At 43.8% G+C, this 21159-nt stretch overlaps 1 protein-coding gene across 1 annotated transcript in view; it reads right to left on the bottom strand.

Moving 5' to 3' along the window:
* Nucleotides 1–9851: 9851 nt before the first annotated feature.
* The window catches only part of MTBP (MDM2 binding protein), a 192924-nt gene continuing 181616 nt past the window's right edge, over nt 9852–21159 (bottom strand). Inside the window, exons 21-22 of the mRNA XM_069220682.1 lie at nt 13987–14052; nt 9852–10305 (exon numbers count right to left, since the gene is read on the bottom strand). Coding sequence (XP_069076783.1) covers nt 10267–10305; nt 13987–14052 — 105 coding nt within the window. The 3' untranslated portion in view covers nt 9852–10266. The remainder of the gene's footprint in view (nt 10306–13986; nt 14053–21159) is intronic.

Raw genomic sequence — 21159 nt, 5'->3', positions numbered from 1 at the left:
TTAGTGGAGGGACACCTGGCTGCCAAAATAACTTTACAAACTTCGGGAGGACGGTCAAAAGCCATCAACTGGTACCGCTCAATCGCCATGTGTAAAGGCGCAGAGTTGACAAGGTTCGGGTGGAGAACCCTCCCCTGCTGCTGCAGCAGAAGATCCTCCCGAAGAGGCAGCCTGATCAGAGGACTGATGCTCATTTTGAGAACCCTGGGATACCAAACTCTCCGTGCCCAATCCAGAGCCACTAGGATGACTTGGGCCCGGTCGCTCCTGATCTTCTTGAGAAATCAGGGCGGGAGTGCTATGGGCGGAAATGCGTACAGGAGGCCTGAACTCCACTTGCGTCAAAAAGTGTTGTCAAGCGATTGCCGCCTGGGAAACACCAACACACAATACTGCTGACATTGAGCGTTCTCTGCGGAGGTGAAACGATCTAATCAAGGCTCTCCCCACTGCTGAAATAGTCCTTGCGCCATCTCTGGATGGAGATACCACTTGTGATCCGCTACGCATCGACGGCTGAGCTCGTCCGTCATGGCGTTTAGAGAACCTGCCAGGTGTTGAACCACCAGGGTTATGCCCTGCTGTTCCAGCCATGTCCAGAGACGCAGAGCCTCTTGACGAAGGGGCCACGACCCCACACTGCCCTGCTTGTTGCAGTACCATATTGCGGTGGTGTTGTCTGTGAACACCTGCACTATCTTCCCTTTCACAACAGGAAGAAATGCTTTCAATGCTAGCCGGATCGCCCGGAGCCCCAATAAGTTGATATGGAGTCCAGATTCCGCCGGAGACCAGAGGCACCTGCTCTCCACCGCTCTTAGATGGCCGCCCCATCCCAGAAGTGACATATCTGTCACTACTGTGAGATCTGGCTGGGGAAGGTAGAGGAGTCTGCCTTTGACCCAATTGCAGTTCACTAACCACCACTGCAGGTCTTTTGCAGTTCCCTCCGAGATGTGAACTGTGTCAGTAAGATTTCTCTGATGCTGCGCCCACTGGAACTTCAGGTCCTACTAGCCTCAGAGTCTGTCTCATCGAAATCCAGGATAGAGGCTGAAACATCGATATCATAAACTGAATATCCTGGACTCGCTGCTTGGGAGGATAAACCCTAAACTGCACTGTGTCCAGAACAGCCCCAATGAAAGGGAACTTCTGAGAGGGAGTCAGGTGTGACTTTGGTACATTTGTAGTGAACCCCAGCAAATTCAGGTGATCCACTGTAGTCTGAAGTTGGGTGACAAGTGCCTGGAGCGTAAAAAGCCTTCAACAGCCAGTCATCGAGGTAGGGGAAGACTGAAACCCCTAACCTGCACAGATGAGCTGCTACCACCGCTATCACCCTGATGAACCCCCAAGGGGCACTGGTGAGACCGAAAGGGAGCACGGTAAACTGAAAGTGCTCGTGGCCCACCTTGAACCGCAAGTAAGACTAGTGGGCCAGCAGGATGGGGATGTGAAAATATGCATCCTACAAGTCCAACGCTACCATCCAGTCTCCTTGGTCTATGGCAGACAAGACCTGAGCTAGAGTGAGCATCTTTAATTTCTCCTATTTGAGGAAGAGATTGACATCCCTTAAATGCAAGATAGGGTGAAGACCCTTGTTCTTCTTTGGAGTCAGAAAGTAGCAGGAGTAACAACCACTACCTACTTCCGACATCGGGAACCTTTCAATGGTTCCCTTGGACAAGAGAGCCGTAACTTCCTCACGGAGCAAGATGAAATGATCCTCAATCAGCCGTTCTTTCAATGGAGGGATAGAGGGAGGGAAAGATTGGAGAGGAGTGAAATAGCCCTTCTATATGATCTGCAAGCCCCATTTGTCCGATGTTATGGACCACCAGTGAGGGAGATGATATTGAATGCAGACCCTGCCACTTCAGCCTCAGAGGCAGCGCTGAATAGAACCTGTCAACTAATTAAAACAGCTATGCGAGTAAGGAAGAATCCCAGATTAGATGCACAGACAATGTTACCTTTATTAGAGGTGGGGTTACTCAAAATGCCACGCATACTGATTTACTATCGCACATCAGAGCTGCGATATATTGTGGAGTGTAACAGGTCAGAAATCAAAAAGTATTGTTTTCTCACGGAACAACAAATTGCTGGCGACTGGGTTTGGAAAGCAGTTTGGCTGGCCAAAAAACACAAACCTTGGGAGCTACAGTCCTCGCCTGTTGCAAGGGCAACTTTAGCTTTGTGGGAGTCGGTGAAAAGTCATTGAAGATTGATAAAGGCATTTCATCCTGTCCATCTCCGCTCACACCGACACCGATTATAGGTAATCGGGACTTTATTCCAGCTGTGGAACAGGGGGCATGCAGTCTGGCAGGATGCAAACGAGTGGGAGATTTCTGGGATACAAAGGGGCCTCAAAACATTTGAAAAAATGAAGGCTGTTGGGATGCCAGGGTTTAAACAAGAAGTTATCTTCACATTAGGCACTAGGTAGCACACAAATTACTTAAACATAGGCATGCAGACCGCTGTCCTCTTATGAACCAACATTGAAAAAGCCAATAGGTCTTGCATATGCTGTATGTTGTAGAACATGGCTAAAAGTTTGTGATGTAGAGGAGAGTGGTGTGGCAGAGAATGGAGTGAAGTGGCGTTGCAGAGAGTGGAGTAGAGGGTCACAGAGAGGCATGGATTGTTTTAGGGTGGAGTACAGCAGAGTGGAGTGTCGTGGAGTAGAGCTCAGTGGAGGGATGTACAGTGGCATGGAGTGGAGGGGCACAGAGTGGTGGGAAATGTTGTAGAGTGGAGTAGACTGCCATAGCGTGTCATAGATTGGAGTGGCATAGAGTGGAGCAATATAGAGTATCGTAGATTAGAGAGCCGCAAAGTGTCAGGGTGGCAGAAAGTGGAGTGGTGTAGACAGGAGTGGAGTGGCACAGAGCAGGCAAGGCTCCTATGTTAGGGCAGAGGAGCACCCCATCTTCCCCTCCAGCAGCCGCTACAAATCACCTTTAACAATTGAAACAATAATAAACCATGTTTATTGTGGTTTTGTTTATTAAAGGGGCGGGCATTGGGGATGACGATGAGGGGAGTACACTGTGCCCTCCTCTCAGTGCGCATGTATGTTTGGCTGGCCAAACATACATACACAGTAGGCTCTCTCCAGCCCAGAAACAGTTGCTGGGCTGGAAAGAGCAAGCACAGGCTCCCAGTCTGGCTGGGAGTGCCCTGGTTGGGCGCTCTCAGCCAATCCTAATGCTGCTTTAATCAGCGTCAGGATTGGCCGCAGGGCAGGCTGGGAGCCCGTGCCTGCAGTGCAGCAAAGGAGCAACGTGGCGGAAAAGCAGGTAAGTGATTTTCTTTTTTTTAATGCACTGCCCCACCCCAGCAAAACCCTGCGAGCCGCTCCTGCAGAGTGTAGTAGACTGGTGTAGAGTGGAAAGCATAGATTGGAGAGGGCACAAAATGTCAGTGGAGAAGAGTGGAATTTTGTAGAGAAAAGTGTCACTGAGGGGAGTGGGTTAAAGTGGCATAGTGTCAGAGAGGAGTGATGTAGAGTGGAGTAGCAAAGTGAAAAACTGTTGTGGAGTAAAGTGGTGTAGAGTGTCAGGGTGTAGTGTTGTAGAGTGGTATAGAGTGCCAGAGTGAAGTGGCGTAGATTGTCAGAGTGGGGTGTTGTAAAGTGGAGTATAGTGGCATAGAGTGAAGTGGCTTGGATTGAAGCAGAGTGGAGAAGACTGTCAGAGTGCAGTGGCATAAAGTGGAGTAGAATGGCATGGAGTTGAGTGGTGCAGAGTGGAGTATGGAGGAATACAGTGGAGGGACGTAGAGTGTCCTGGAGTGTCGCAGAGTGGTGTAGTGTGTCAGTTGAGTGACGTAGAGTGACATAGCATACAGAGGAGTATAGTGAAAGAGAGCAGTGGAGTCGAGCGCAGTTGAGTGGAGTGACATTGCGTCCAATGGAGTAAAGTGTCATGGAGTGGTATACAGTGTTGTAGAATGTCGCAGAATGGAGTTTTGTACATTGGTGTCTCCTAGAGGGGAATGGAGTAGAGTGTCATGGAATGGAGTGGCGTATAGTGTTGTGGAGCAATGTAGAGTGGAATTGATTAGAGTGTCATGATGGCGTATTGTAGAGTGGAGTAGAGTACAGGCAAGTAGAGTGTTGCAGTGTGTCATGGAGCAGAATGCTATATAGAGTGGAATGGCGTAGAATGTCGTAGAGTGGAGTTACGCAGAGTAGAGTAGGCATGGTGTGGTAGCACATGGCCTTTACAGACAACACATTTTCAATTGCAATGATCAGTAAATTTGCACACATACATTTTTACTGATAAAACTATACAGCACACAAAGGATAATGTATGGAAATGGCATAACCAAGAGTATTCATTTGTTTTTATCATGTTAAAATATTTGTTTTCAAAATACTTCAGAATTACAAAAAAAGTGCTTCATTTGTACTTTCCTAATTCTGATATATTCTGCACAGTACATTTTGTTGTGTGCTAGAAAAAAATAACATCCTACAGTCTTTCCTCTCAGATGGCCACCCAGCAGGATTGCTGCATAAGTCCTAGATATTAGACCTCTGTCTTTTGATGCCCAGCAAATGTTGCAAGATCAGAACAAAATTTAAAGTCTTGTTTCTAGGAAGCGAGCACTCGTGGAATAATACAAGGAGTGATGATAAACAGGTGATGCTCCATGGGAGGGGCAAAGACATGCTAAACAGCCTAAAACAAATAGCAAGTTTTCAGAGCCTCCCCCAAGATGTTTTTGCATGCCACAGCTGCTTGGTAGGCTTTAACCAATAAAATAGCTAATCACTAATGCTGACGATAAGAACATTCTGGCTGAGCTCTGCTGGTTTCTTATGGCAGATCCCCACCATAGTAATACTCCAGGATAGGAAAGAATGGTCTCAGAGTTAGGCATAACTCTGACAGGCTTTGGAAAGAGATGTTCTAGGACATCTGCAAGTGCATTTAGCGAGTCCAAATATTTGTAACACTTGGATACATCAAATTATCCATTACTGGAGCAACCTAGGTAAACTGGCCCAAGGTCTGTGGTCTGAGCGAGTGCACAAACAGGGACTTTCCTAATCCTCGATTGACTGATGTGGCAGAAGAGAGGGTGGGGAGATGGAAGTGAAGTTTGTTTTCTTGCTTTTTATTTAAAAAAATATTATTGATATGGAAATCAGAAGCTTGAAATATCTTACTCACAATTTAATCTATAAACCGCATCCCACTGTTTGAGTTGCTCCCCACTCAGATAGAGCACAATTGGATTTTTTGAAGAAACGCTCAGTTGTGTGCAGCATTAAATAAATAGTGGTGTGCAGGCAGCTCTGCTCCGCAAAAGTTTATGGAACTCTGCGCTATGGGCTGCACAACGCAAGCGCAGACAGTCTGGGCTGCAGTGCGCACTGGAACCTGGGAGCAGAGACCAGAGGGAGGCGAGACGAGGAGAAGGAGAGGAGGACCCCCTGGAAGACCCAGGTAAATCCTGATCTCTTTCTTTGTTTTTTGTCATTGTTTGTGTGCACTGGTGGACAAACAAGGACTGAAACTGCAGCTTTTGCTGCCAATGGCCCTGGCCTGAATTCAGGCATAGGCCATAGGCAGTGAAAGCTGCAGTTTCAGGCCACTTGTGCACTGCACATGGGGCAGGCGGGTGCACAACAGGCCTGGCAGTTTTGGTGCCTACGGCCCTGGCCTGAATTCAGGCCAGGGCTGTAGGCAGTGAAAGCTGCTATTTCAGGCCTCTTGGGCACCAGCCTGTCCTGTGTGCACTGCACACGGTGCAGGCCAGTACACAACCGGCCGGGCAGCTTTCGCTACTGTTTCAGGCCTCTTGGGCACTGGCCTGCCCCATCTGCACTGCACATAGGACAGGCTAGTGTACAAGAAGCTTGAAACTACAGCTTTCACTGCCTATGACCCTCCTGAATACGCCCGATCTCAGAAGCACTAAGCAGGGTCGAGCCTGGCTAGCCGAGATCTGGAGCATTCAAGACTCCGCGGGTCATGGAATTCCACCTCTGCGGAATTCAACTGAGTTTTTATTCAACTCTATGGAATTCCGCTGAGTTGGACTCCATGAACTCTGCCCGGGTCTATAAATAACAAGTCAAGCCAACACCCTGTCCCATCTAAAATGCAAAACAAAGGAGCATGCAATACAATCAAATCACAAGAAATTAAGCTTATGCCCAGAGTTTACACATCTTTGTCTCTAAAACAGGCAGTCTAACCAGCTCTCAAAACCATGCTGGTAGCAGCTTAACAAGTTTATATTTTATTTACAGGTCTATTGATTTGCAGAGTGCTAAAATCTTTGGATGCAGCCAAGCGCGGTCAGCCTTAGTAATACTGACTTGTATACATACTCTAGTTTGAAGCTTTATTTAAAAGCTCTTGCTACCAAAGTGAAAATATGAGTTGACTGGTTATGAGTAGTTTCTATTGGAACCAATTTTGACCTTTGTGTTTATGAACAGTAGATACATATTTAAATATGCACCAGGCAGGATGTAGCAAGGTGGTGTTTTATTTCACAAGAACGTCTAATTGTTAACTCTTGATTGTACTCTGTAATATGTGTTTGGTATGTGCCGTACAACTTGGAGCCCTAATTTAATTTATTATTAACAATGTGACCCCGCCTGTGCCAGAATGTAAATGTCCTTTGCAGGTTGTCCTCCAGACACAGACTTCGTGTGGTGATGCATGCAACAGCAGGGTGGTCTCCGGCCTGGAGTATGCACAAAGGGGTGTGAATTTCTGCATTTCACTGTGATCAAGAATGATGAAAGGCTGAGGCTCAACCTAAGGGTCCCCTTTGCCTTGCACAAAGGGCCTTTGTAGTCCCGCCCATCCCTCTACCATCTATGAAAGGGCAGTGCTTCAGCAAGTTTAATCAGCAGCCCCTTGCTAACAAAGGCAGTTCAGTTTCTATTCTCCTCAGCGCAGTACCTGGATTGCCACCAGAAAGCAAGCATTATACCTTCAGTGTCTTGTGCCATGAAACACCCAGGCGATCCAAATGTATCCAAGCTTGTTTTTTTTAATAATTAATACTGTGATCACAAGACATCAAATCCAGCATTTGCAGAATTTCCTTCTCAATGTTTGTATAATTTACCCATATGCCTACTAACATTGCTGTGATCTTGAGGTTACTTCTTCTGTTATAATCAGCTGTTGGTTGTAATGCATTGTCTGTACAGCTTCTAGGTTTCTCTGCACTGCTCAGCCAGTGTATGATGTCATGGAATGATGCTTGGCGACTCAAGGAGTGTGACAGAGGGTGTGCTGAGCAGAAAGGATGCTGCGTCTGGTAGGGTTTCCTATTAAGTCGCTTGTAACCGTGCAACCTTTTCAAAAAACCTATAACCTGTTAAACTACGAGAACTAGCTACCTGTCTTATACTTATGAAGAGAGAACTATTTATTTATAACCGCTTCCTTCGACCAGAGTGTAAAACTCTTGATATTTCCCAATATATGTGTCCCGGGATTACTTTATGCTTCCAACTCCTGCCCTGATCAGCTGACCTTACTGGAGCAGTGGTCAAGTGATGAGCTAGAAGGGGACAGACTGTTCAACTGAATCTAATGCCTACCAAAAGTAACTAAAACACCACTATCTTCTCATGCAAATTAAGCTGTTTATCTCTGCATTCTTGCATCCTCAGACAGGATGCTCTAACTCGAAATGTATTCTCTATATTTCTTAATCCTCAATGAATAACTGACCTTTACTTAACCCCTGATTGACGCTTCTTTTTTCTTTCAATCGGCCCTCTCCTTCTTTTCTATCTCGAGCATGCCTACTCTTTCTGAGCACAACCTTTCCAAGTCACATGCACCTTTCCCTTAGAGTCTATTAATGTATTTCTGCAATTTACCCACAGCTCATTTCAAAGATCACAGGCTCTCACTAGGTTTGAAAGTCATACCCCTGCAACCAAACAATACCAATCCCCTCTTGTTTATCTATTAATGCCAAAGATCTGCATGAATTTACATCCCTTCCTAGTAATAACCACTCCAAAACATATTCATTTTAATCTACCAGAGGAAAAAAACGTAATGCATGCGTGGAATGGTTTGCTTAAGAGAAAAAGACTACTTCCATTAATTAGTACCACTGTCGTAACTAGTAACCTTGGGTTCTTGAGCAGCGTGCAGCGCAGCGTAAAGCACTTTTAACTCATCAGTGGTAGTAAGCGCTACATAAATGCTAATAATGGCATTACACCCCTGAAAGCACACACACCTGGGATTGGTTCAGACGCAGGGAGTGCTGTAGGGAGTGTGGAGGCACTGGCTCCCTTCTGCACTTACTATGACATTCTCCCAACTGGGAGGAAGTTCTGGATGATACAGATATAATGTTCAATATTACATTCATTTGGCTTCTGACATGTTAGTTAGGCACTGCAGACAGGCTCATAGGCTCACTCAGATTACCCAAGGGACCATCTAATCACCTTATTGCTATGTGCGGCTGAACAGGTGCTTCTGAGAGTCCGGGGCAGGGAAGACGATCCCAGCCACAGTGCCTGACTAGAAGGGATTTGGGAACTGATAGGGAGGGAGGGAGAAGATATCTTTGGTACTCGGTGGACAAGACAAATTGTACAAATCACTGGAAACAATATTTGTGTCACTTGGTGGCGGGTTTAAGGCGTTAACTTGTCCAATGTTTATTAGCCTGCTACCCATTACTGGGGCGTCCTAGATATACAGGCCCATGGCCTGTGGTCTGAACCAGTACACAAACACTGGGCTAGAGAAATGCACATTTTTTCAAGCTCTTCTCAGGGGACAAGGATATTCCTAATCCTCGATTGACCAATATGGTGGAAGAGAGGGTGGGGAGATGGGAGGGAGGTTTGTTTTCTTGCTCTTTTGTTAAAAATAATATTTTACTGACTAGAACATGAGATGTTTGAAAGATCCTAATCGCATTTAACCTATGAAACAGACCATAGTTGCTCCCCACTGGCCCGCGGCTGTAGTAGGGGATATCTTTATTTCATAAAATAATATTGTATTTACTAAAACAGAACTGATCCACAAGAAGCACTGGACAATCAACAACAGGTACCAGAAGTGTAGGACAAATCCCCAAGATATTTTTTAAAGAAACCAGAATACACGGAGGTAGTCGAGAAAGGTTGGATGCATCTACTGTTTTGTTTCTTGCTGCACACTGAAAAAGCCACTGACGTAGCACTTAGTGGCATGCATGGCTTCAACAGTCAAGTAATGCCTAGGATAAATAAATAAGTTGTTTTTAGCCACGTGAGACGCCACATGGAGCCCTGTTTTTAATATACTGCAGAAAATATAGTGAGTTCTTATGCCTTTACTATAGCACAGAGCATGCCTCTTGAAGATTAAAAAGAAACATTTCAAAGAAAAAAGAACTGAAGACACATGGCTCCTGGTAACTGGACAGAAAATCAGGAAGAAGCAAGATTTAAGATTTTGATTGTAGCTACTGCAGGCAGACTAACTCAGGTAACTACATAAAGAGGACACTCTCCCTTAACACACCTCTGCACTCCCCAACATCCAGTTTATCACCTAAGAAACGGAAATCAGAAAAGGCTTCACTAATGGTTGCCAATGCCAACTCATTAGAAGCTCCGACATGCTTCTTATGCAATGGATTAAAGTCCTAATAATCTTCCAGTACATTTGGTTTTAAGTCAATAGAAAGGGATAGAAGGATATCAGAACTGCAGTATTTCATTATAAGTGTGCAGTATTCTTTTTATCGGATCCGCCGAAAAGTGTTTGGTAGGCGGTCCTCAGCCAGCTATAACCTACCACCAACACTGCACAGGAACACCCACATTCAGATTTAATAAATAAAATATGATTTAATAGATATCTGAAAACATGTTACAGTAACAATCATATGTACAAAAAGAGAAAAAAAGGAAGCTTACTGCCATGACATTATCAGAGTTTAGCAGATAAACCAATGACCACTTTTTCACTGGACAACAGCCACACACATACTCTAGGAGGAGTGACAGGTGCCTTGAATTAGTAATGCAAAGAAAACATTTCAACAGGGAGGGTAGTATAAATAAATACCAATTCATTTCAGAATGTGTCGTAAAAATTAAATAAACAGTAAAAAGGCAGACAGTGCTAGTGCGGTTGTAGTTCATTAATGCATAAACTGAAAATTCTCTTATATTCACTATGCTTTGTTTAGTTGATACATTTTGTACAAAGTTCATAAACCAGCTCAAGAAGACATTCTTTATCACTTCCGGGTGATCTTCTCCAGTTCCCAATGAATCACCTGAAAAAGATGGGAACACACATTCAGGAAACTAGAATTAAGAAAACATATTTTATCCGTTTGTGTAAAGAACATTGTAGATTCTCCAACATATAGCAAAACTATATATATATATATATATATATATATATATATATATATATATATACACATATATACATATATACATATACACACATATACACACATACATACACATATATATATAAAAATCCATATCAATATTTGTCTGGGATACCAATTTTACAAATATCCTGTTTTGGAACAGGTTTGAAGGATAAAAGTCCAGCTCTCATACATTACTGGTGTAGCGATCACGGACTTAAAGGCATGATCCTAAGATAAGGTGATATGCACACAAAGACGCAGTTTCCTGAACAACTTTTAAAGAACCAACAGCCAGATGTAAGAAGCACTTTGCGTTTGAAAACTTTGCCATTGACAAAATCACAATCTACTCAAGCTCATTTTGCAAAGGAAAAAAAGACTTTCAGAACAAGAGTATTTGCAACCCATTTTAAATCTGAGTTAATAGGGGGCGCGAAAGGGTGTTCCCTAATAGTTTCAATTTGTACTGTGATGCATTAATGGTTTCGCATCACAATTGGGGTGACAAGCTATTGAAAAGTTACCAACCCCTCAAAAGATATGGTAATTTATTTGCAAAGGGGAAGCTGTCCCTTCTGGACAACTTTGTCTTTGAGAACTGAACCAGTGGAACTGGATCTCTGCCTGTTACCTGCCGATATCTTTCAAACACAAAACTTTTTTTAAAGGAATATAAGGTTCTTAAAAAAAGTTTGAAGTTTGCGAATGCATACGCATAGGATCGCGGTCAGCTGTTCCATGAAGGCCACCATCCTTGTGTTCATAGCCAATCAAGAGTCACAAATAGCAACCTGCCTAATTTATGTTAATTAGGCAGGTCGTTCTGCAACCCTACAACTGGACACCATTAGAAGCCAGCTATTAGGACACAGGTTGCATCACAAAATACAGACAAGTCCTAAAAGGTCTGTAAGCGATTTGCACCTTTGTTTGTGCCCTGTTATTACATCGAGCCCCAAACTAGACGTCAATACAACAACAGAACATAGAAATAAAAAGTGGTACTTCCAGCACCATTCCAAAAGCTACAATTTGTTATCAGTGAATACTCAATTGCATCATGGTTCCAATGGGCAGTTTCACAATTGTAGCTGCGAAGAAAATTAATCTGTGAAGCACAAACTTGCAGACAGGCACCAAAAAGATCAATATTTCGAAGGACTGACAATGCTTCATGATGTCACTCTGTAATTCTTACTTTGTGAATTCAGGAAAGCATTCAGAGCTTACCAAGCCCCCAAGTCCTAGATCTACTTAAAGCTCCTGTATCAAAAAAGTCCATACTTCTGGTAAAGAATTTCATGACCCAAAGAACACCTGTTTGTAGGAAGCAAAGCAAGTAACGAGAAGTATCCAGAAACTATTCGTGTGGTGGTTATCAACCAGAGGTAGTATAGGCAGATAAACAGAAACTATCTTTTTGCAAGTTCTCTCAGGCACACGTGACTTACGAGCAGTTTGGCAAACCTTGTGACAAGTATTGCCACTTTACTGCCAGATCACTGAATTTCCACATATCTCCATAAAGGTCTGGCAAGGTTGAACAGTTAAGCTTACACTTGAAGAGTGGTGAAATAACTAGTATAAGCAGCACATGTATCACTCACAATAAATATTATATCCATGAAGTGTATTAATTCAGAAACTACATAGGAGCTTTACAGTCACATACCTAGTTGGCAACAAATTAGCCACGCGTGGCGCTTTCTCCGGAAGAGCAGGATTTGAGCAGCAGCAGTCTTGTGCAAGCGTCCATTGTCTCTTATGTGTGTTTAGACTCTTTTAAAAGTGTGCGATGTGGAGGTGGGGGTGGGGGTGGCACAGTACATGTTGCTCTGTTCCAAAGTGTGAGCACGGGACTGGGTGTTGTTGGAGCAGCCATCAGCGGTGCAAGCTCTTCGGGTGGTAGTGTATCTTGGAAGGCAGGTAGCTCACAAAGTGCTGCACCACATAAGTCGCACTAGCCTCGCGGAGATGTCAGAGTGGAGATACCTTTTCACACTTCTAATAAAGGTGACAGGCCACCACATGGACCTGCTCGCAATGCTATATGTTGGTGTTTCACAAGCAAGGTTGCTTCTTCAAGCACACTTCTCAAATCAACTGGCTTGGGTCAGGCTGGTAGTGCAGCACTGTCTTGAGCCTTCGCCCAACATAACAGCGCTAAGTACTTCAGAGTAGTACCAGCACAACAGATTTCACCCGCTGGTTGTGCGAGGCAGGTACTAAGCACACAGGGCAGTCTATTTTCTCAGCTGGACTCAACAGCGGAGATCTCCTCAGTACCAGAGAAATGCCCTTACCCATTAAAAAGAAGGCAGGTAGGGCTTCTGTTTCTGATCTTTTTCTACATCAGTGTGCGGAGCGTCTTCTAGTAAAAAGGTGAGCCCTGGATATGTTGGTGGGGCTAGTTTACATCCAGTCATGGGAAAAGATGCAGTCTCCCATTGTCCAGTCAAGTTTACATTTAGTACTGATGATCTGGGTGGAAAGAACCACAGCAAACTGCATTTTCCTTTCAGTCACCAGAGCTCCATGGCACTCACTAGCAGTTGAAGCTGTAACTTTCCTTTCTGGGATTCAGGTAGACCGTGTCTGCTCTCAGCACAAGGAACAGAGTGTACTATGGATCAGTAGGCCGCACACCCCTTTCTGTGAAGAGTGAGCTTCTGGACATGGTTTCAGGGCTGCTCTCTGGCCAGCTAACACCCTGGCTCCCTGAAACACGTAAGGGACTTGTGATTTTCCCAGTCCAGTCATTAGGTCAATACACTCACTGCCCGTGCAAAGGAACTGTTCTGCATACACTAACAACAGATAGTATAGAAATGAGCGAAAGGGATATTTCAACATGATTTGTCAGGCTCCGATATGTAAAGAGAAAAATGTGTTTCTCGATGCACAGAATCAAACTAGTCAAGGGAAAGTCTAGCGAGAATGCACCAAAAAAACAATCACACAGAAAAAAGGAGAAATATGGCAATAAAAGAGCACCCTGAGGGCCAAAAGAAGCAAACTGAAAATCTGAGCGCTTCCTACCTGGGACCCAATTAGGTCATCAGATAACTGGTGTGAGGTATGCTATTTGAATACTTTTAATTACTCAATTACCACTCTTTTTCAGCCACCTAAAATTCGCCACGTGTGGGGAAATGCAAAACTGGCATGGGATCAACACCTGTTGTCTTGCTAAATCTTCGAAGGTGACCTTCTTGCTCATATTATGGATGAAGATTCCGATCAAATAGCCGTATATTTATGAATTCTCGATATATGTAACAATAATTACAAAACACAACTGATAAGTAACTCCCTTTATTACTTACTTTTGTATATTTGACTTGGTCTACTTGTATATTTATGATCCATGTGTTTCTAAGTCAATAGGTACATATTTGAAGAGTGAAGCTTGATTATGCAGATATAGCTCACACAATAATGATCAAAATACTAATATCTGGAACAGAAATAAAGTAGACTTCTGAGGTCAAATGTTAATTTCATTGCTGAATCTGTACAATTCAAGCAGAATGTTTGACACAACTAAACAATTTGTAGGGTGCAAAATATTACCTGTTTGACATTGTTGTTTGCAGTTTTCTTCATTTCGTCATATAAACCTCTAGAAGTCTTCAGATCCTAAAAATGAGGCAGACAGCCATTAAACTGTTGCAAGCAAAAAAAGTGTATTTGCATTGTTGCACTTTATATTCAAAGATGTTTCCATCGGAAGCTGGGCACTTATCGCATCACATCTGTAAGCATGCAATATTGACTTTCAATAAGAAATTAGTTACTTTCCTGTATCTCTAGTTCTCTGGTGTTGGTACCTTTTCTAGAGTCACATGCTTGAATCATCCCCATCATCAGGCTGGGAATCTGCTGTACTTTTAAATTTAAATTAGCAATAAACAATGCTAATTGGCAAAACTCCCAGCAACAGTTTTGCCTAGTTCACATGTGCATAATTCGAAACAACCTACATTTCAGCAAACGAAAAGAGCGAGCTCTGCTCTGTACTATATGCCACAATAGAACAGACTATATAGCACAAGCGTGCCAATACCAGGTAGTGAGCCTCTGCCCAGAGAGCAGGGGGGATTTTTTTTTGTCAATATATGAACTAGTGAAACACTGGGGAACTAGAGTTATGGTTAAAAATAAAATCAATTGTCTCCAGCATTAAATCCTTCATAGATTCACATGCTTGAATCTGAATAGCAAATGGTAGTGATATAGCAGGAAGTAGGCTCACTTTCCATGGAACAGGTTTCGTAGTACTTTTTGGCCAACTGCTATGTTCAAGTCCAAGAAGTAGCACTTGATGATTATGTGTCTACCACATAGCTGCTCCACATATTTCAAGGAGTAGTATACTCACATGGAGTGCAGCTGTCACCAACATGCTTCTGGGGTAACAACACCATCCTTGCTCCTATGGATCACTTTCCTTTGTTATAGCAGAATGTGATGTGGCCTGAGAGCCAGCAGGCATTGTCCTGTTTAGATATGGGTTGTCCCCTGACAGGGCATCCAAAAGAAACAATTGGTCTGATTGTCTTGTTTTTAGTTATGTCCATGTCAAATTTTATTTACCTATGAAAATTTAACAAGCGTAGTGCACTCTCAGCTGATGCTGAGATTTGAAAAGAAGGACCCAAACACGGGTGCGTTTAAATGGAAGCCCTAAAGCACCTGAGACAAACATTTGGGTTGGTGCACAAAGTGATTTTCTTCAGTGAAATGCAGAAATAGATCAGTTGCCCTGAAGGACTGAAGTTCCCCAACATATCTTACAGAAGAAAATGACAAGAGGAGTGCAGTTGTTTAGTTTATATATGTAGTAATTGGCCTACGGATGAGCTGAAAGTGTTGAAGCATCAGATGACTGACGCTTTACCTTACTGTCTTGAGTTACCATAGCCCACAGACTGTTAGATCAGGGAAAAGGTCTTAAATTAGCCTTTCATGAGTTGTTTGAGGATCCTCTGGGAAATGGGGGCGGGAACAGCGCTCAAACTTCTGAACCTCGATATTGCTGTCAGATGGACTTTTACTGACATCTATCTAATCAACCTTAAGGTTAGGTAGGTATGGCAGAATCTGGTGTAGTAATATGGAAATCGGACTCAGACCTAATTAGCCTAGGACTATGTGCAAACGCTTTCACTTGGATCAGTCATGACAAGGCTGCATGCTTGTTTCAGTATTGCCCTACAAATGGCAGAGATGTCCAGATGTTCCAGAATTGTGGGTGATCAAGAACTAGGTTGATATGTAGCGTTTTCAAGTCCGCATTCAGGATTTGACCTTTGCTCCTGGTGAGAAGTTTCAGCGCTATCAGTGGACTTCAGGACATCTTAAGGAGGCCTGGGTACCAAAACTGGCATGGTCGCACTATTGTGAAGCCATTTTAGTAATAGCTTCATACATGTTATTTTAGCAAACTAAGCCTGCTGCTGTGCACTTTAACCTAGATATATTTTAGTCAGCTTCATTTTATTATTTTAACAATAGCCACATTTGCGGTCTTGTTTTATTTTCTCTATCTAGCTGATCTTTGCCTCGGCCAGCACTGCATTCTTAAACAAGACATTTCTTTCACTCTGTGCTTTTCTCAAGGCTGCAGTAAGATAGGTTGCTGGCAAAAGTGGTATGCTTTGTCTCCAACGTTCACAGAAACATACTCACTCTTACGTGGGGATCCTTTCTTAGAACATCAGCTGTTTTATTATAAAAACACTACTTTGAACCATGTATGTTAGAGGGAGTTTCCAACCAGATGACCACGGCTGTATACTGACTGCTTCACTGCAGCTGCTTATGTAGACTACAGGCCTCTTGCTCAGGTATGAGGGATGATGTCTTCCCAGGGGAACCTGAAGGGCAGAATTAGAGCTTAACATGCTGTGCTCGAACATAGCCTAGGAAAGAACAATTCTTAACGATCTTAGTGACAATATGGTAGCTTTATTTTTATGTTTCCCTCTCCTTGTCACAATTTTAATCCTGTCATGCATCGTCCTAGTTATTGCAATTCATGCTTTGTTATCTAAAATGCAGTTACTTCAATAAAAGCTTATTGAACTATACTCTGCCTCTGATTGTCCTTGCATATGTGAAACTAATGTAACTGAGAGAAAAGGATGATATCTGAGTGACCACAATTTCTCCGAGGAGTCAACTGTGTCATGCGCTCTGTTGCCCAAAGATCCCTGCTCTTGGATGGAGATGAGGCACTGCTAGTTAGCCGGAACAAAACCTGGATTAGGCCGACAGGTGTCACCTGTAGTGGGTTCAGACTCAGTCCCCCACAGTGCAAGTTATTCTGCCACCCGAATCCAGTAGTCTCATTACGATAATGAGAACCTACGCGACAGCACTATGGCTTTCAGTATCAGTGAACATGACTCTCATGACTTTCCTCAGCACTTTAGGAACAAGGGAAAGTTGTGGAAAGACGGAGGCAAAGATGTCTGAACATGTCATCAAGAAGGCACTGCCTCAGGAGCCGGGTTAGCAGTTCCTGCTTGTGAAGTAGAGGCATTTTTTGTTCATCAGGCTTGTAAACGGGTCTAAAGTAGAATGATCCCACTTTCTGAACATGTGTTGCATTTGGTCATGATGAAGCACCCACTTGTGGCAATCCGATAGACTGACAAAGATTTGTAGGCTTTTGTTTAAATCCTGGGAGGTTTTCTATCGAGATACCCACTGTGCTCACTATTGCCCAGTACCACAATCAGTATGCCCTCTCTGAGAGGGTGCAAGACCTCATGCCTCCCTGTTTAGCAATGTAGTTTATGGAGGTCGTGTTGTAGTTTCTGATCAGGTTAGCCTGGCTCAGTAGCCCTGCAGGAACGCTTGCACATATTTTTAATTGCTCGAAACTCCAAGCTGTTGATATGGGGAGATTCCTTTTCTGACTACAGAACGTTTGACTTTAGCTCCTGCATCTGAGCGCCTCATGGAAGAGTCTGTTATGATGACTATCAGAGGTTCAAAAGGGAAAATGGTGTTGATGTGGTCCGGTAATCACCACAGGAAAGCTTGCTTGAGATGGAGACTTTGACAATATTGTTCTATGAACTTGTGGATTGCTGATAGGGCAGCTCAAGCTCCAGTTCAATCTGTCTCACCAGTAGTCAGCAGAAAACAAATGAGTCTTCATGACAATAGGCCCAGTAGTGACTTGTAAGCCCTGTCTGAGACCTTCTCTCGCCAGGGGAGTTGTGATGCCAGCACCCATTGGTTTGCAGTACACCTTCCGCTGAAGGAAATACCTTGAGTTTTGTGTCTAGGCAAGCTCCCTGAAATTGGAGTTGTGTAGTGGGAAAGCTGGAAGACATTTATACATTAAGTGTCAGGCCAAGGTGACAAAATAGATTGATACAAGCTATTGTGGAGACATAAGAAGTCTCTGTGGAGTGTGCAAGCCATTGTGGAGGCATACAACTTCTGTAGAGTGTGCTTTTTCTAGTCAGTCGTCCAGGTACACAAATACCTGGTGACCTTGTCTCTGAAGAAAGGCTGCCACCAGGGCCAGACACTTCAAGCCACATTTCAGGGCAAAAGGGAGGAGTTTGAACTAACTGTGCTACCCTGCACCACAAAACCTTAGAAACTGCCTGTGGTTTGGCTGAATAGGGAAGTGACACTAGGTGTCCTGTGGATCCAGGGCAGTGAAGACCTCTACTTCTTGCTGCAAGAGAAGGACCTCTTGCACAATAATTATCTAAAATGAGGGCTTGGCTGAATCCTTGAAGCTACATGACTGGACTTGACTCTTCACCTTCCTTTTTCATTAGCAAGAATCTTGAGTAGAAACCTAACTGTCTTTGGGCCTTTGTAATTTTTCAATTGCTCCCTTGAGAAGAAGGATTTTCTACTGGAGTTCAAGTTCTAGTGCTGCTCTCGTTTGAATGGATGAGTAGGTTATATTTTCAGTAATTCAAAGGTGTTTCCGATCTCCATTATCAGAATTATTCAACAGTTGGTGGTAACTTTGGTCCATTTGGAGGCAAAGCAAGAGATTCTTCCCCATATTACCTATGTGGGAGTTAGTGGTGAGACCACCCTCTGGACGTCAAGCGCATTTGGTGTTATTCTGTAAGCCGGACTAAACGGGGCCCCTCTTCTTGCGTGCTAGCAGCCTTGCCTAGTCTACGTTGCTGCCCCTGACAGCTGGTAAAAGCCCGCATTCAAGACATCTATGTCAGTCAATGATGGCTCCTGAGATATCAGTTCCTTTTCTGAACATTGCTTTCACTTTCTCCAGTCTGTACTTTGCATAAAATCCACTAGTGGCATGATTCCGTGCCACATCTGGTGGTCATACTGTTCAGAATGACCACAGCATTTATTCCCTTTATTGATGATGCTACCATGGAGCCAACTCTACATCCCAGGTGAATAAATTACTTCCCTTTGATGATGCTGTTTATGGTAGATTATCTAAATCTTATAATATCCCCAAGGTTCCCAAGTGGAATCTGGAAGATTTTTCAGCAAAGTTCATGTACGCCTGTGGAAGGCATTGTTTGGCTCTACGTCAACCGCATTCCTCCCAGACATGACAGTCAGGGCAGCATGTATGTGCCACTCTAGCACGCTGATGTTTGTTTCTTTCTTGACATCGCTCACACCCTGGGACATGGAGTTTAAAGAACAATTACTTTTGCATGCAAATCTTTAATTTGGAACCTTTTAGATGGAAAAAAAGAGACCATTCCACATAAAGTGGAAGAGGGAGGGCGGTGAGACACAGAATCCACCACAAATAGCATTACCGAGGGTAATTAACTTGTTCTTCAGACTGATACTTCTACCGACAGATTCCTCACCGTTAGAAGAGATACAAAAGCTGTACCTTCTAAGGTGATGGGAATATGAAAAGGCTTAGATCAAAAAGTCCTTCTGGAGAGAACAAAAGAGGTGATCGACCACCTGATGGTCTTTGGAACAATCAATGTTAAATACAACACTCTTTTTGGGTCTAAACAATAGTCTTGCTCCTCTTCCTTTGAGGGTTGAGGTGGAGCAAAGAACGTCTGAAGTATGATGCACTGCCTCACATGATAGGTAGACACAATCTTTGGTAGGAAGATCACTGTAGATCACAATACAAATTTGTCCTGAAAGAAGGTTTTGTACAACAGCTGGGCTGAAAGAGTATGAAGATCACTCATGCGATGGGCTGAAGTTATCATAACAAGAAATACTGTTTTCAAAGTCAAGAGATGTAATGGGCAGCTGTGCATCGGCTCAAAAGAGGTTCGCATAAGAAAGACGAGGACCAAATAAAGATCAAATTGAGGCATCACACAGTGTTTAGGAGGTAACTGATGAGTTAAACCTTTCAGTAAACTCATCAAGGTGGGTAATTTAAACAAGGACAGCTGGTCTGGCAAATGAAAAAAAAAAAAGGGCAAGAGGGTCTACAAATAACCTTTCATAGTGCCCAGTGCAAGTTCTTGCTGGGCCAAAGATGAAAAATAATCAACTATACATCCAACAGTTTGGCCTGCAACAGGTCTGTATTATGGGTGCCACACCAAGCCACAATTGCGTCCCAGCATCAGGTGCAAACAGAGATAATAGAAGGATGCCTCGTGCAAGGATGACCTCCACTACTTTAGGAGGCCAATTAAACACACTCAAATGTTGCAGCTCATTTCCATACTTGGAGATATAAATTATGCAGGCCTTGGTGCAATACCCCGCCCTCCAGCTGTGTCAGAGGATCCTCCCAAAGCAGCAGCCTGATCCGAGGACAGATCCGAGTGCCAGAAGTTCCAGGTACAACACTCTCCTGGCCCAGTTTGGCACCACTAGAATTACTCAGGCCCAGTTGTTTCTGATCTTCTTCATAACTCAAGCATGAGAAACAGTAGAAGAAAGGCATACAGGAAGACCTGTGCTCCCCTCTAGGGGGAATGCATTTTGAAGAGAGCCTTTTTGTAACTCCAGTGTGCAAAAGTGCTGACATTAAGCATTCTTGTTGATGGCAAAAAAATGGAGCCAGTGTTCTACTCACTGCTTGAAGATATCCTGCATCACCTTCTGGTGTAACTTCCATTTGTGACCTGCTAGGCATCACCAACTTAGTATGAGCACTCTGGCGTTTAAAGATCCTGCTAGAAGGTTTGCAAATGGCACCTTTGACCAGTTGTGTGGGTTAAATTATCCACATCTTCTTGGTAGTACCCACCCTCTGCTGTTGGAAATGGAGGCAAGTGCAGTTGTTGCAGTCATCAGTGTTGGAACAGGAGGCTCTGCTGGGCAACCCCTTGCTTGCCTCTCCTCTTGAAGGCTGTAGTGGGATAGATTTACTTATAGCGCTCATTCATAGAATGTCGCTGAACGGGGAATGACTCTGCCCACCTCACCAGACTTCAATCAGTGCTGGACTGCAAGGCCTAATCTCACATGTCCTACACACACACACACACACACACACACACACACACACACACACACACACACACACACACACACACACACACACACACACACACACACACACACACACACACACACACACACACACACACACACACACACACACACACACACACACACACACACACACACACACACACACACACACACACACACACACCTTCACCAAACTCTCCCAAAAAAAGTTCATCCTCCTTGGCTCCTTCAAGGAAAGTGTTGCACCAATCATCAAGCGGGGGCCAAGAGAAATGGAGACTCCCAAAATTATGATTTGCCATGTTAATT

Source organism: Pleurodeles waltl, chromosome 2_2 (genome assembly GCF_031143425.1).
Source record: "Pleurodeles waltl isolate 20211129_DDA chromosome 2_2, aPleWal1.hap1.20221129, whole genome shotgun sequence".
NCBI classification, from domain to species: domain Eukaryota; kingdom Metazoa; phylum Chordata; class Amphibia; order Caudata; family Salamandridae; genus Pleurodeles; species Pleurodeles waltl.
This window is presented reverse-complemented; position numbering and strand designations above follow the sequence as displayed.